The following is a 14,301-nucleotide window of genomic DNA, read 5'->3' as shown; positions in this document are numbered from 1 at the left end:
CCACTGGATCCCCCTTGTCCACATGCTTGTTGCCTCCCTCAAAGAACCCTAATAGATTGGTGAGGCGTGATTTTCCTTTACAAAAGCCATGTTGACTCTTCTCCAACAAATCGTGTTCATCTCTGTGTCTGATAATTTTGTTCTTTTCTAGAGTTTCAAACAATTTGTCTGATACTGAGGTTAGGCCTACCAATCTGTAATTGCTGGGATTGCGTCTGTAGGCCTTTTTAAAAATCGCTGTTACATTAACTACCTTCCAGTCATCTGGTACAGAGGCTGATTTAAGTGATAGGTTACATACCACACTTAGTAGTTCTGCAGTTTTATATCTGAGTTTCTTCAGAACTCTTGGGTGAATGCCATCTGGTCCTGGTGACTCATTACTGGTTAGTTTATCATTTTATTCCAAAACTTCCTCTAATGACACCTCAGGCTGGGATGGTTTCTCAGATTTGTCACCTAAAAAGAATGGATCAGGTGGGGGAATCTCCCTCACATCCTGAGCCATAAAGACCAATGCAAAGAATTCATTTAACTTCTCCGCAATAATCTTGTCTTTCTCTAGTGCTCCTTTAGCACCTCGATCGTCCAGTGGCCACACTGACCATTTGTCAGGCTTCCTGCTGCTGCTGAACTTAAAAATAATTTACTGTTAGTTTTTGTGTCTTTTGCTAATTGCTCTTCAAAGTCTTTTTTGGCCTTCCTTGTATTATACTGTTACGCTTGGCTCGCCAGAGTTTATACTACATTCCAAAGCATGGGCAGGTATTAAAGTCTGCTCCCGACACTTCTTGCAGAGTGGATATATCCGTGGTCTCATCTCTCTTGATTTTCATTCCTGTCCACAATCTCTTGGTTGAGGATGTGATTTTTCCGAGATGCTCTGATATCAGTCAGTGGATCTGTCATCTTTTGACCATTAATTTCAGCCAACGTTTCCCTTGATAGGGTGTCAAGGTCCTCAACTGTCAGGCCAACCTGAGTTCCTGATCTTTCAGCTTTGGCCGGGTCATCGGCTGCTTCGCTCCCGCATTCACCAACCAGTGATGGAATCATTGATAAGTCACGGTATTGCCTTGTTTTCCAGGCCTCTGAGCTGTCTTATGACTCACCCTGTAGATAGCATGGAGTGAGTTCTGCCAGCATTCCCTGGTCGGAGCCCGGATGGATGGAGGGGCAGGAAGGGGGGTCTAGCTAGGAAGAGTGGGATGAAAGGAGAACACAATGGTGAATGTCAGGAACTCTCCATTGTTTGCATCACAACAGCACCAAGAGCCAGCTGGAGGGTGTGACAGACAATAGGAAAGGAGAGGATCCCTGAGGGAAGACGAGAGACCAGCATCTGAATCCCTCAGGTGCCTGCTGCCTTACTGGCTGGCACCTTACAGCAGCATGGGCTGGAGGAGGGCAGGGTGGGGGGTGCTGCCAGCCTGGCCAGGGTGCCTAACGCTGGGCTCTCTCCCGCAGTCCTTCACCCGGCTGACGGAGCTGGTCCTGCAGGCTCACAGGAAGGAGCTGGATGGGTTGCGCTCGTATGCGGTGGACGAACTGAACTTGGCCGAGCTGGAGGAGGAGGAGTGCAAACCCGAGGGGGCGGAGAACTCCCTCAAAGCCTGCTGGTGCTGAAGGGCCTCTCTGCTGCCCGGGTCCCCCTACCCTGCCGCCGGCCTGCTCCGTTCCCTGTGCTGCTGGACTCTTCTCGGGCTCCCCAGTGTGTGTCCTTTGCTGTTCCCTGGGTCTGCCGTGCTCCGTAGGTTCCTCCCGACGTGCTGTGTGTGCCAGATGTCCCAGTGTCACTCTGCCCATCCTGGTGCATTTGTGGTCCCCCACTTCCCGCAACCGGAGCAGGACCAGTCTTGCGTGCGGCCTTCCTAGGAGGCACTCACAGGCGCCGGCTGGACTTCAGCTCTGGCTGTGCTATCCAGGGATTGCTTCCTTGTGCTCACAAGGACTCCACTTCGCTGCTATGAGTGAGGCAGCCGAGATGGCTGGGCAGGCAGTGCCGGGCCTGGCCCACAATAACCTGAGCAGAGAAACTTCCACTGCCAACGTGCCCCTCTGCAGGTGGGGCATCCACGTATGTGGCTTCATAGAGGGGCTTTGTGGACATGTGGCTCTGGCTGTCTCAAACACTTGGCCTCCTTCTGCCAGCGTCCCCAGTGCCATCTGCCCTGAAGGCTCCCGGCTGGGAGCAGCCCTGCCGCAAACACCTGTCCATGCAGTGGGTGGTGCTGGGGCTGCCTGGGACCAATAACCTCAGATAAACTCTCCCCACCCGCTCTGCTGCCTGCAGTCTGGTGCTCAGACAGGACTCCGGGAGCCCCGGGGAAGTGGCTGGCCGTCCCAAGGGGCTGATCCCTTCCGGCTCTCGGCGGGAGCTGCGGCTGGCCAGTGCCTCTGCAAATGGGGCCACTCCTCTGGGTGCCCATGCTGGGGATAGGGCCTTGCGGCTGGCTGCTGGGCTCCCCGAGGCTGCTCAGTGCCAACACGGGCTCTGAGGCCATCCTGGGCCCTAATGGGGTCACTGCTGTGCTGCCCGGAGACTCCCAAGAGCTCTGGCGGCTAGTGGAAGATGTCCCTTGGCTTCTCTGGGAGGCAGCTAGATGCCAGACCGTGGGGTCAGCCAGTCTGCTCACGCCTGGCCATGGGGGCTAACAATCTCTGAAGGTCGGTTCCCCGTGTCCCCCACAGGCCCGGGTAGAGGTGAACCCCTTGGGAGGACGTACACCACAGCCTTCCTCCATGCTGGACTGGCCGAGGAGAGTCATGTCACGAGTCACTTAGGCCACGGATCCAGTTGGCTGGATCCCCGAGGAGCTGTCTGCCACCTATTTATCGCCCACCCCACTGGCCATCCGGAACATGGCAGGGATCTAGAACCAGTGCTGGCTCAACCCCTCCTGTTCCTGGCTCTTGCCAGAGGCCTGCTGCACTTGGCACCTTCCCAGGCTCTCGGGGCTGATCACCGCCATCCAGGGGGTGTGAGAACGTCTCCAGTCCAGTCTCTGCACTGCATGGTTCTGAGTCCAGTTCCCAGCCCGCGTCCAGGAGCTTCCAGGGTGACCTGCATTTACATGCAGGGCCGTGAAACAGGGGCTGCCCTGTCCATGCCACTGGGAGCTGAGCTGTGAGGCATATCCCTGCTGGCGCTGCTCCTTGCCAGGCATGGCCCGGCTGGCAGACGGACCCTCCTTGCTTTGCGCTCTGCCCCTCTGTCCATTTCTTAGGAGGCTCTTCGGAGCCGGCAGACACCACTTAACAAGCCGGGAAATGGGTTTGCGCCCCCTCTGCCCCCCGGGACGTGTTAAATCGTGCTCTTCATTTTCCACCCCTTCCCCTTCCGGTGTCCAAGGAGCAGGGGATGGTGGGAGCCTCAGGAGAGATGGAGGTGGGGTGGGGTCTCACTTTGCAAGTATTAACCCTTTCTGTGCCAGTGCTGGTGGTTACCCGCTACACCAAAGGTGGTGTCAGATGTATGGGCAGGACTGAGTGTCTTCCACATGCCCTGCTGGGCTAATCAGAGGCCTTGGCTATGGCCCTCCCCCACCATCTCTGGTCGTCTGTGGCGCTAGGAAGGGCAGGCCCGGGACAGCACTGCCTATTGTCCCACCACAAGGGGGCGCTCACCTTCAAACCCAGCAGGGACATGGGGCAGCAGCAGCGCAGGCTCAGGAGCCCTGCAGGAAAGCAGGCGCTGAAGACGAAGGGCTGGGATGCGATCGGCTCAGCTCTCACGTCCCTCCCTCGGACCCTCGCTGCTGGTGAGATGCCCCGGAGCCCTCGTCTGCAACAAGGGGGAAGCAGGGACTCGCGGAGCGCTGTAAAGAGGAGAACGCTGCGGGCGAAGGCTCTCGATGCCCCTGCCAATGGGCAGCAGACGGGGGCGGATCGTGCTGCTGTGGGAGGGGGAGAGGCACCCATCTGATCCTTCCTTCTTGCTGGGCTCACCCCGTCCAGCAGGGCTCTAGGAATCCGCCCATGTATTTCCACACTCGGCCCCAAGGTGCAGATGCTGCACTCTAAACCGAGCTAGGAACTGCTGCTGCCGGAGATCGTTAGACTCCAGCTCAGCCTCCCCTCGCTGCATGGCTTCTGGGGGGCTCCACGTATCCGTGAAGGCAGCACTGACTGCCCCCTGCAGGAAGCCTTGGCTCTGCGAGGCGGCGGGCCTGCTTCTCTTAGGCACTGCCTGGGGAGGTCCTGTTGCTGGCGCTGGACCGAGAGGCGATGGTTGCAGAGGCGGCTCGGTGCAGAACGCCGTGAGTTCCCGGATGCCAGGTGGGGGTAAGATTGCGCTATGGGCGGTCAGTTTCCTAGAGAAATGTTCCCAGTTCCTGGCCCCAACTCCTCCATTGCTAGTGGACCAGGCTTCCTCTGGTACATGAGCCGGGTGTCCTGCCTGCCCCCATGTTAGCCATGGATCTTTGTCTCCAGCAGCGACTGTCTGCTCATCTCGTCCTGAGGTCCTGTTTGAAAACACAAAGCTGCCCCCTGTGAGTCCTCGGCTGTGTGTGTCCATTCCGCCCGCAGCGCCCTCTGCCCGCCTGGGGGGGCCTCATGTGACCTGTTCCTGGAGTTCATTATTTTAGACACAAATGTTTACAAAATAAAGGTGATTTCAAACCGGTGAGGAGGCTGCCTCATTCCTTCTCTCTGGGATCTTGCCACCTGAAGACGGGGCCCTGAGAGGCGGATTGGGACTGCAGTGAGTTTGAGGGTCTGGCCCGGGTGGGCGCATGGATGGTCAGATATTGCTGCTGCCTCTCACTGGCACCACCTGCTCTCTCGAGCTGGGTGGGCAATGCAGGCCTGCTATGCATATCTGTCCTGGCCCTGGGGTGCCCTGGAGCACAGCAGCTGACCTGTGAGTTGGTGCAGTAAGCTGTACCTTGGCAACCTGAGCCCAGCTGGCAGATGGACAGGGAGGGTGGGGGGACGGAGTTGCCATGGTTTTGCAGTAGCTGTGAGCTGTCTGTTCTCACTGGCCAGATTCGCCTAGCAGAGCAGCGGAGGGGGTTGGGAACGCTGACAGGAGTGTGGCCTGGAGCAGGCTAAGAGCCTTTCCCTTAGATTGTGAAGAACTTCAAAAAGATCTCATAAAACTAAGTGACTGGGCAACAAAATGGCAATTGAAATTTAATGTGGATAAATGTAAAGAAATGCACATTGGAAAAAATAACCCCAACTATACATACAATATGATGGGGGCTAATTTAGCTACAACGAGTCAGGATAAAGATCTTGGTGTCATCGTGGACAGTTCTCTGAAGATGTCCACGCGGTGTGCAGAGGTGATCAAAAAAGCAAACAGGATGTTAGGAATCATTAAAAAGGGGATAGAGAATAAGACTGAGAATATCTTATTGCCCTTATATAAATCCATGGTACGCCCACATCTCAAATACTGTGTACAGATGTGGTCTCCTCACCTCAAAAAAGATACATTGGCACTAGAAAAGGTTCAGAAAAGGACAACTAAAATGATTAGGGGTTTGGAGAGGGTCCCATATGAGGAAAGATTAAAGAGGCTAGGACTCTTCAGCTTGGAAAAGAGGAGACTAAATGGGGGAATATAATAGAGATATATAAAATCATATGTGGTGTAGAGAAAGTAAAATAAGGAAAAGTTATTTACTTGTTCCCATAATACAAGAACTAGGGGTCATGAAATGAAATTAATAGGCAGCAGGTTTAAAACAAATAAAAGGAAATTCTTCACACAGCACACAGTCAACTTGTGGAACTCCTTGCCTGAGGAGGTTGTGATGGCTGGGGCTATAACAGCGTTTAAAAGAGAACTGGATAAATTCATGGAGGTTAAGTCCATAAATGGCTATTAGCCAGGATGGGTAAGGAATGGTGTCTCTAGCCTCTGTTTGTCAGAGGATGGAGATGGACGGCAGGACAGAGATCACTTGATCATTGCCTGTTAGGTTCACTCCCTCTGGGGCACCTGGCATTGGCCACTGTCGGTAGACAGGATACTGGGCTAGATGGATCCGGTACAGCTGTTCTTATGTTATGTTATGTTTATGTTATGTATGCCTCCCTCCCCTACGGCCAGGTCAAAGCCAGGCAGGACTGAGCCTGGGCTTGGATGCTACAGATGGTAACCACAGCCTGGCGCTGTTCTCTGACTGCACTGGCCTGGGGCAGCTGTCTGTGGGCACGGGCAGCAGCCAGGAAAAGAGAAAGCCGGATGTCAAACCCTCGTCAGCCTGGGCTCTGGTTTCTCTGCTGCCCCAGGGGCGGCTCTGGTTCCAGGCAGCTGCATGAGGGCCTGGTGCGCTAGCAATCGGATCCCACTGTCAGTAATTCCAGCTGCTTTCGCCTGGGGCGGGAGGGGCTGAGCACCTGGGGGGCGTTCCCTTTTTGGGGGGTGGGGCAGGCACCCCGGGGTGTTCCCTTTCCTTGAGGGTGGGGTGTCAGACGGGCTGAGGACCCACCCAAGGACAGTGCTTGTGCTGAAATTGAGGCCTGAGCTGGAATTTTGGCTCTCAAGCAAGCCTTGATTCTGGGTCTCCTACAGCGTGTATGTGAGAGCACCCGGGAGCCAGGCTTAGGCACCACCTGCAGCTGCTGCAGCAGGGTTTGTGGTTCCCCAGCACCGGAGCTGACAGCGGGACAGATCTCTGGGCACTGGCCACACTGAGAGCAGATGCACTGATGTCCACTTGCAGGAAATGAGCTGAGCTCCTTGTACACCTCCCTGGGCACACGGGCAGAGCCCTGGGCACCCACAGGGGCGGCCTGCTGGCACCTTGGCTCACCCAGCTGTCCTTCCCCGACTGGCCGTGAGCTGCAGCTCCCTCAAGCAGCCCTGGCCCACTCTAGTCTGGCTCTTAGAGAAAGAAAACCCCTTTGCTGGACCATCTGCCTTGGCAACAGGAGCAGAGCCCGCTCCTGGCAGTGTGTGTGGGGTGGGGGTGGGGGTGGGACTGGTACCTCATGAGCCTCCCACAGAGATGTCATCACCCGTGGCAGCAGAAGCTGAGGCAGGAGGCAAGTCTGGCATGACAGCACTGGGACAGGTGAGGAGCTGGGGCGACAGAGGAAGCTGAGCCAGGCCCAGCCAGTCTCTGGCCACATGCTGGCTCAGCATTTCTCTCAAGCTGCTGGCTCCGGCTCCAAGATCTTGCTTGTTTGTTTAAATCAGGCTCCAGTTGAAGTGGTTGCAAGAAAAACCTTCCTCCTCTACTCAGCCTTGCAGGCTGGAGAGGTCTGAGCTGTCCCATCTATCTCCCGAGGGGGGTGAACTTCACTCACCCAGTGCTGTGAGGATTGCGAATGTCTCTCCCATTCACTAGTTAGTTGTTCAGAGTGAGGCTGAGTTCTCCTCTGACATCCGGCAACCCTGGGGTGGGGGGGGAGGGATTTGCATAGACACACCCACTCTGCCTAGGTGGTCAGTGGGCAGAGCTGCCTGGGGTTATAAATCACTTTATTGAGCACAGGGCTAACAAAATGTGGTTGTCCTTAGTGCATGAGTAAAGGACAGCAGAACTGTGTCTAGCATCACCTGGGGGGGGGGGGGGGGGGTTGATGTCACCCTCATCTTAACCTCGCTCGCGAACCAGCAATGAGGATACCAAGTGCCCTTGACAATGAGTGTGTGGGCTGTGGTGTTTCTACTTGGCTGTTTGCATTCTGGGTTGAGCTTTATGGTGCGTCTACAGGACTGGTAAATACCTGGGGCTGGCCTGTGACAGCTGGGTCAGGCTAAGGGGGTGTTTAATTGAAGTGTAGAGTGGATGGCTGGAGATCTTGCTGCTTTGTGAGGTCCCAGAGCACAGACCCCACCCCAAGCCCAAATGCTACTCTGCACCCACTTAGCCAAAGTCAACTGGCACAAACCCACCCCAGGTGTTCCACTGTAGTGTAGACATAACCCGAGCTGCAATTTGACTTTCCCCTCTCCAGTGCTTAAGACAGAGCTGATTGGGCTCGAGTGAGAGTCCTCGTTTCTGTGCAGTGATGGGTAAAGCTGAAATCCCTGATGAGTAAGTGTAGGGGCTCTGGCTTAGTCATAGTGTGGGGGCGGCGTTGCAGGGAAAGGTGACAAAAGGGCATCAGCACAGAGATTCCTGGCTAGCCAGTGAAATCACCGAGAGCTGGGGGATCTTGGAACACGTCATCGTGGAAGTAGCAGCGAGCAGCAAGTGTCAGCAGCGGCAGGGCTGACCGCGGCAGAGCTTGCAGCAGCAGTGAGCCAGTTGCAGAGGTGGCGGTAGCAGTGAGGGGGGTGTTGTTTGGGGTGCTTGGGATGATGCAGATTTAGAAGGGAGTGGTGTGTTAAAGGGATGTTTGTTTGGACTTTCACACCAGGTGGTGGGAAACTGAGGCAAATGCCCCTGTTAAGTTTTCCCAGATCAGGGGGTGTTATTTGAGCTGGTTCTGTTTTGTATTGTGAAGAGGAACCCCTAGATACTGACCCTGTCCTGTTGCTGCCAACATCACCTGGCAGAAGGGTTATATGCCGTCCCCAGTCAGCTGAACATGGCCCTATTCCAGCCCCACAGGGAGAGCCCCGAGGAAACCCGCTCACATTTTGATCAGCTGCATTGGCTAATGTCAACTGGCTCAGTGGGTGAGTGGCTCTGGGAAGGGATCCCAGCTCTTTTTCCCCCATCTGAGCCCTAGTGATAGAAGTCAGACGTATGGACACTTGATAAGGGGCTGAGGAGAGGGGCATGGAGAGGAGCATGCCAGGGGGCGTGCCCAGCTCCCATGCTGTTTAGTCTCATCTAATCTCTACCTTCTGTCATGAGGCTGTGCCATCTGCACACTGCTGGGCTGGGGGCAGCAAGGGGACTGCATGAAGCCCACAGTAGATGGGCCGAGTGCCCAGTAATGGCCCCACACTTGGGTGGCCAGGGTCTCTGCAACTGTGCCGCACGGCTGGAGGAGTCCAGAAGACACTAGGAGGTGGGGGGCCCTGTTATAAACAATTACATCCTGCCCCATTTACCATAAATACTCCCACTACTGTTCCAGGAGCACATCAATACTGGGAGTGGGGCTGTGCGCCGACGTCCACTGAGAGACAGGCTCTGTCCCTAAGAGCTCACAGCCCCCATAGACAGTGGGTGGAGGGGAAACTGAGGCCTGGAGGTGGCAGGACAGAGCTGTCTAGAGTTGCAGGCCCTGCCTTGCCCTGCCCCCACCAATTTCCTACCCAGCTATTTCCTATGGGCGCTGCCTGCAGCTAACTGATCCACTGTGGGAAGAAACCTGCTCAGGTGCCTCTGAGAGCTGCTGCCTTGGAAACCCCCTAAGGGCCATGCCGTGCCTGCCGGGTACTTTTCCAGGGCGGTGAGATGCCGGCCAGTCTTAGAACCTGCTGTGGGCACCGAGCCCAGCCAGCCTGGATGGAGGGATACACACACATACGAGTGGGGCTCTGGTAAGGATGGGGCCACCCCTGCCCCTAAGAAGATTATTAACAAAAGGGGGTTGCGGGTGGGGCTCTGTTTACCGCTAGGAGGCAGCATAGTGAGTAGCTAGAACACTGGACTGAGCCCCAGGAGCCCTGGGTTCTAACCCCAGCTTTGTCTCTGGCCTGCGGGGTAAGGCCCCGCCTCGTGCCTTAGTTTCCCTCTGGGAGTAATGATACTGCCCTGTTTTGAGAACGACAGATGACAAGCATAACATATGCTCATTGCTAGAGCCCAGGAACATACAGTCTGTTTTCCCTGGGGGGGGGGGCTCTGCCTCGCCCAGCCAGAGTGAGCACATCTCAGTGGAAAGTGTGCATTTGCACTCAGACTTCCTTTCTCCCCTGTGGCCATTGGAATCAAATTGTCCCAGGTGAGATTTAAAGCCAACCTCTCTACCCTGAGTGCCCCTCCCCCCCAGCTGGGCTTTGGGCAGCTCATTGCACGGACACCAGCTCAGTTTCCAGTGTGCAGCAGCCCCCATCTGTTATTTAAGGCCCTCTGAATACCTCATCTTGATGCAAGCCCGGCACAAGCCCCAGCTATCCACTGCCTTGCCAGGCCCCTGTTCACAGGGTATCTGAGTGCGTCACCCCCGGTCACAGAGTTACCCTTGTGCCCCCTCGGAGGTGGGGAAGCACTGGAATGGGTTACCTAGGGAGGTGGTGGAATCGCCTTCCTTAGAGGTTTTTAAGGCCTGGCTTGATAAAGCCCTGGCTGGGATGATTTAGCTGGTGTTGGTCCTGCTTTGAGCAGGGGGTTGGACTAGATACCTCCTGAGGTCCCTTCCAACCCTAATATTCTAAGGAGAAGCCCCTTTTCACGAGAGAGGCACCAGGTGGATTAAGTGACTTAGCCAAGGTCACCCAGTAGGTCAATGGCACAGTCAGGCCTAGAACCCAGCCAGGCCAGCTTTCCTTCCTCCCCGAAGCCTTTGCAGGTCACCCCCTTCCACCCTGCCTGGTCTGGCCTGAGAGCAGGAAGGTGCAAACCAAACTCAAGGTGCCTTTTCTCTTTCCCTTGTCCATGTCTGTTAGGGTTGGGCTGGCAGTGAACCAGCGAGCCAGGGCAGGTCTGTAGGACAACGCCACAGGCAGCAGAGCTCACCTGTTGTGCCCTCGACTGAGTGTTACCAGCAAAGCCAAGCCCTGGGAAGAGGGAAATTTGGGCATTGGCTCAGGTTCGTTGACCTGGTGCCAGCGGCGGGGGAGATTCCTGAACATTCTCCTCCTAAGGCAGCAGCGCCAGTCAGGCCCAGCCGCCATGCTGACGTCTTCTAAAGGCATTTTTAAAAGTTTGTTTATGTATTTTATATTACAATAGGGTTCAGTTATTCTGTTATAACATCAAATTAAATTAAAAACACCAATAAACCAAATTCTGAAGCGCAGTCATTGCAAAATGAAAAAGTGAAAGGTCCCATTCTGAGCAAGTCAAAAATGCTTTGTCAATTCTTTTCTAACCATGTCACTGAAATCGACGTTACCACAGAATGTTTTCCTTAAGTCAGATTCACTTTTTCTGATGGAAAACCAGTGTCAGAAAATTTTCCACGTACTCAGATAGAAGAAGGAAAAAGAAAAGGAGATCAACATGTTGGCTTTTTATGGTTTCAATCTCATGAAGTTTTAAACAAATATCCTGATTTTTGAACACTTGTGGCTAAGGATGCTGAAACGGGCCCGTCTCTTGCTGTGTGTCTGTGCAGTGCCCAGCCCAATGGGGCCCTGATCTCAGCTGGGACAGTGCCTGTCCCTGTCACTCATTATGTGTCTGTGCAGTGCCCAGCCCAATGGGCCCTGATCTCAGCTGGGACAGCGCCTGTCACTCATTATGTGTCTCTGCAGTGCCCAGCCCAATGGGGCCCTCATCTCAGCCAAGGCAGGATCTGTCTCTTGCTATGTATGTCTGTGCAGCACCTGGCACAACAGGGCCCTAATCTCAGCTGAGGCAGGATCTGTCTCTCATTGTGTGTCTGTGCAGCGCCTGGTACAACAGGGCCCTGATCTCAGCTGAGGCAGGATCTGTCTCTCACTGTGTGTCTGTGCGGTGCCTGGCACAACAGGGCCCTGATCTTGGGATGTCTAGGGGTCAGTGGAAGGCACATCCTACCAGTCACTGTCTGATTCTTCCCTCTCAGTTGCATCCCCCCCAGTGCAATGTCTCTGCTAGAGGAGCTGGCCGACTTCAATTACAGAGAACTAGATGGAATATCAGGTTGGCCTGAATTTCCTTCCTGCGCTAGCTGCTTTGCAACGAGACCTGTGCAGGCCTGACCTGCTGCTTTGTTCTGCGGCCAGAAAGAGCTGGCTCGCTGACAGGTGAGCGCGCTGCTTTCCTTCCAGGCGGTGCCAGGAACGGAGAGACCGTTGGAGCCGCCCATCACGTGGGGCATGGGGCGAGCCTTAAGCCAGCGCCTGCAAGCAGGCAAGGCTCACTGTGCAGCTGCAGCCATGGCTCACATCACCAAGTCCTTCTACGACCTGAGCGCCACCGACATCCACGGGGAGAAGGTGGATTTCAACACCTTCCGGGGCCGGGTGGTTTTGATTGAGAACGTGGCATCCCTCTGAGCCACCACAGTGCGGGATTACACCCAGCTCAACCAGCTGCAGGCCCGGTACCCGCGGCGGCTGGTCGTGCTGGGCTTCCCTTGCAACCAGTTTGGCTACCAGGTATGTGGCACCTGCACACAAACCCGCACCCCATGTCCTCTGCCTCACCAAAGAGCCCTGGATGTTGCAGGCCCTGCAGCATCATCCCCCTCCAGCGTGCTGAGCATGCAGTGGGTGCTGGCTCGGTGCTTGGAGAGCTCCCGCCAGCTAGGGGCTGGGAACAAGATATGTGTGCGGCCCCAGTTCCTCCTATGGCGTCTCGCCTGGGCATGTGGGATAGGGTCAGAGCTGCCGCTGGGGTAGGAATTGCAGGGGGGGGGCACTACCCCCCTGGGATGGCCACGCAGCAGCACGGCGACATGGGACAGGTGCCCCTAGTCCAGCCCAGAGATCAGTTCCAAAGCCAGGCAGTGACCCAAGGGATCGGCTGCCCACCGCCCTGTTGCTTACACTGGTGACGCTCTGCCTTGCACCAGGGTGTGGGGTGGGAGCACCCTGCCCTTTGATTCTGCTGCCAGTGCCACCCTGCACGGCACAGGCAGGTATGATTGAACTAGCCGATGCTGGCCTCAGCTGCACCTGTAAGACCCAGTGGCCCAGGTGGGTCTGTGCTGAATGGAGCATGTGTTTTGCATCCTCTTGCCCCAGGCTGGGCTCCCTCTTCCCAGCCTGTCTCCTGCTGTCCTGGCAAGGTGCCCTCCTGCCCATGTAAAGCCTCTTTGGTGACCCCTCAGTGGCAGCCTGAGCACTGCCCAGAGGCAGGCATTGGAGCAGCTCCACCGTGGAGGTGGCAGAGATGGGCCCCAGCGTGCGAGTATCTCACCTGGCTGCAGCCTGATGGGCAGGGCCCAGGCTGCCCCCACAACCAGACCAGTGTGAGAGCAGCTAGAGATGGTGTAGGGTGGCTGGGCCCCTTCCAGGGGCCAGGACAGGGTTCTTTGCTGGGACTGTACAATCTAGCTGCTGGTCAGGACGTTTCCCCTGCTCTCACATGGTGGCCCAGCAGGGAGGTCAATGAACAGTGATACAGGATGCCTGGGTTCTCTTCCCAGCCCTGCCACAGCTCTACTGGGTGACCTTCGGCAAGTCACTTCCCTGCCCTGTGCCTCAGTTTCCCCTTTGCCTGTCTCGTCTATTCAGACTGTGGGCTCCCTGGGGCAGGGACTAGTGCTCGCTCTGGGTCTGTGCAGCACTTGGCATGAGGGGGGGAGGTGATCTCCGCCAGGGTCGAAGCAGTGCCAGGACAATGCCCCCACCCCAATCTCAGTGGGGGTCTATGCAGCTCAGGACATAACGGCCGGGGGGGAGGGAACCTCAGTCACACCCTGAATTCCTCACACTGTGCTTGTGGGAAGGCAAATAAATGACGGAGTGGCAGAACAGGCTGGACCAGCGCGCTGGGGGCTGGGACCATCCATGAGTCACTAAGGAGCAGCGGGAGGCGGGGGGACAGAGCCGGGCTCCAGTCCTTCCCTGGACACCATTGCTCTGCGGCCCGACACGCCCTGTCCTCTCCCCGGCAGGAGAACAGTACCAATGAGGAGATCCTCAACAGCCTGAAGTACGTGCGGCCCGGGGCCGGCTTCGAGCCCAACTTCACCCTTTTCCAGAAATGCCAGGTGAACGGGCAGGACGTGCACCCCGTCTTCGCCTACCTGAAGGCCCACCTGCCCACCCCGGCTGACGAGCCCTCCACCATCATGAACGACCCCAAGTTCGTCGTGTGGAGCCCGGTGCGGCGCGACGACCTCTCCTGGAACTTCGAGAAGTTCCTGGTGGGGCCCGAGGGGGAGCCCTTCAAACGCTACAGCCCCAAGTTCCAGACCATTGCCGTCGAGCCCGACATCCAGCGCCTCCTCAAGCTAGCCAAATAAGGGGGCGGGAATGGGAGTCCGGCTGCAGCACCCCCTGCTGGAGGGGCACAGCGCCCATTGGAGCGGCAGCCACCCCCTAAGTCTCAACCCGCTACGGCCGGCATCAGTGCTTTACCAGGTGACAGCCCCCTTCTAAACCACACGGGGAGGGGGCTCGAAGGGGGTAAAGGCACTGAACGCTTGGCCTGCTGGTCACCGGGCCCCACCTGGTCTAATAAACAGGCCTGAAGGGAGCTGAGTCTCGGTGTATTTTGTACCCCTGCTCCCCCAATTGCAAAGCCTGGTGCTAGGACAACAGAGTCGGCTGCCTCCCACTGGCCAGAGCAGAGAGGCCCAGCCTTCCTGGGTGACGAGAAGAGACAGCAAGGGCACTTCAGC

The 14,301-nt window shown here is 56.4% G+C and overlaps 1 protein-coding gene across 3 annotated transcripts in view; it reads left to right on the top strand.

Annotated features, from left to right (window-relative positions):
- Nucleotides 1-14,152, top strand: part of RAB15 (RAB15, member RAS oncogene family) — a 54,442-nt gene extending 40,290 nt beyond the window's left edge. For 2 of the 3 annotated variants that reach the window (XM_032775851.2, XM_075065946.1), the window contains exon 7: nt 1,468-4,628. In XM_032775851.2, coding sequence (XP_032631742.1) covers nt 1,468-1,626 — 159 coding nt within the window. In that variant the 3' untranslated portion in view covers nt 1,627-4,628. Of the gene's footprint in view, nt 1-1,467; nt 4,629-11,779; nt 12,110-13,572 lie in introns of those variants that run through there. The other variant, XM_032775852.2, reaches the window with a different exon arrangement.
- The last annotated feature ends 149 nt before the right edge of the window (nt 14,153-14,301 follow it).

The sequence above is a fragment of the Chelonoidis abingdonii genome, chromosome 4, assembly GCF_003597395.2.
Source record: "Chelonoidis abingdonii isolate Lonesome George chromosome 4, CheloAbing_2.0, whole genome shotgun sequence".
NCBI classification, from domain to species: domain Eukaryota; kingdom Metazoa; phylum Chordata; order Testudines; family Testudinidae; genus Chelonoidis; species Chelonoidis abingdonii.
The sequence above is the reverse complement of the archived record's forward strand: the minus strand, read 5'-3'. Positions and strand labels throughout refer to the sequence as shown.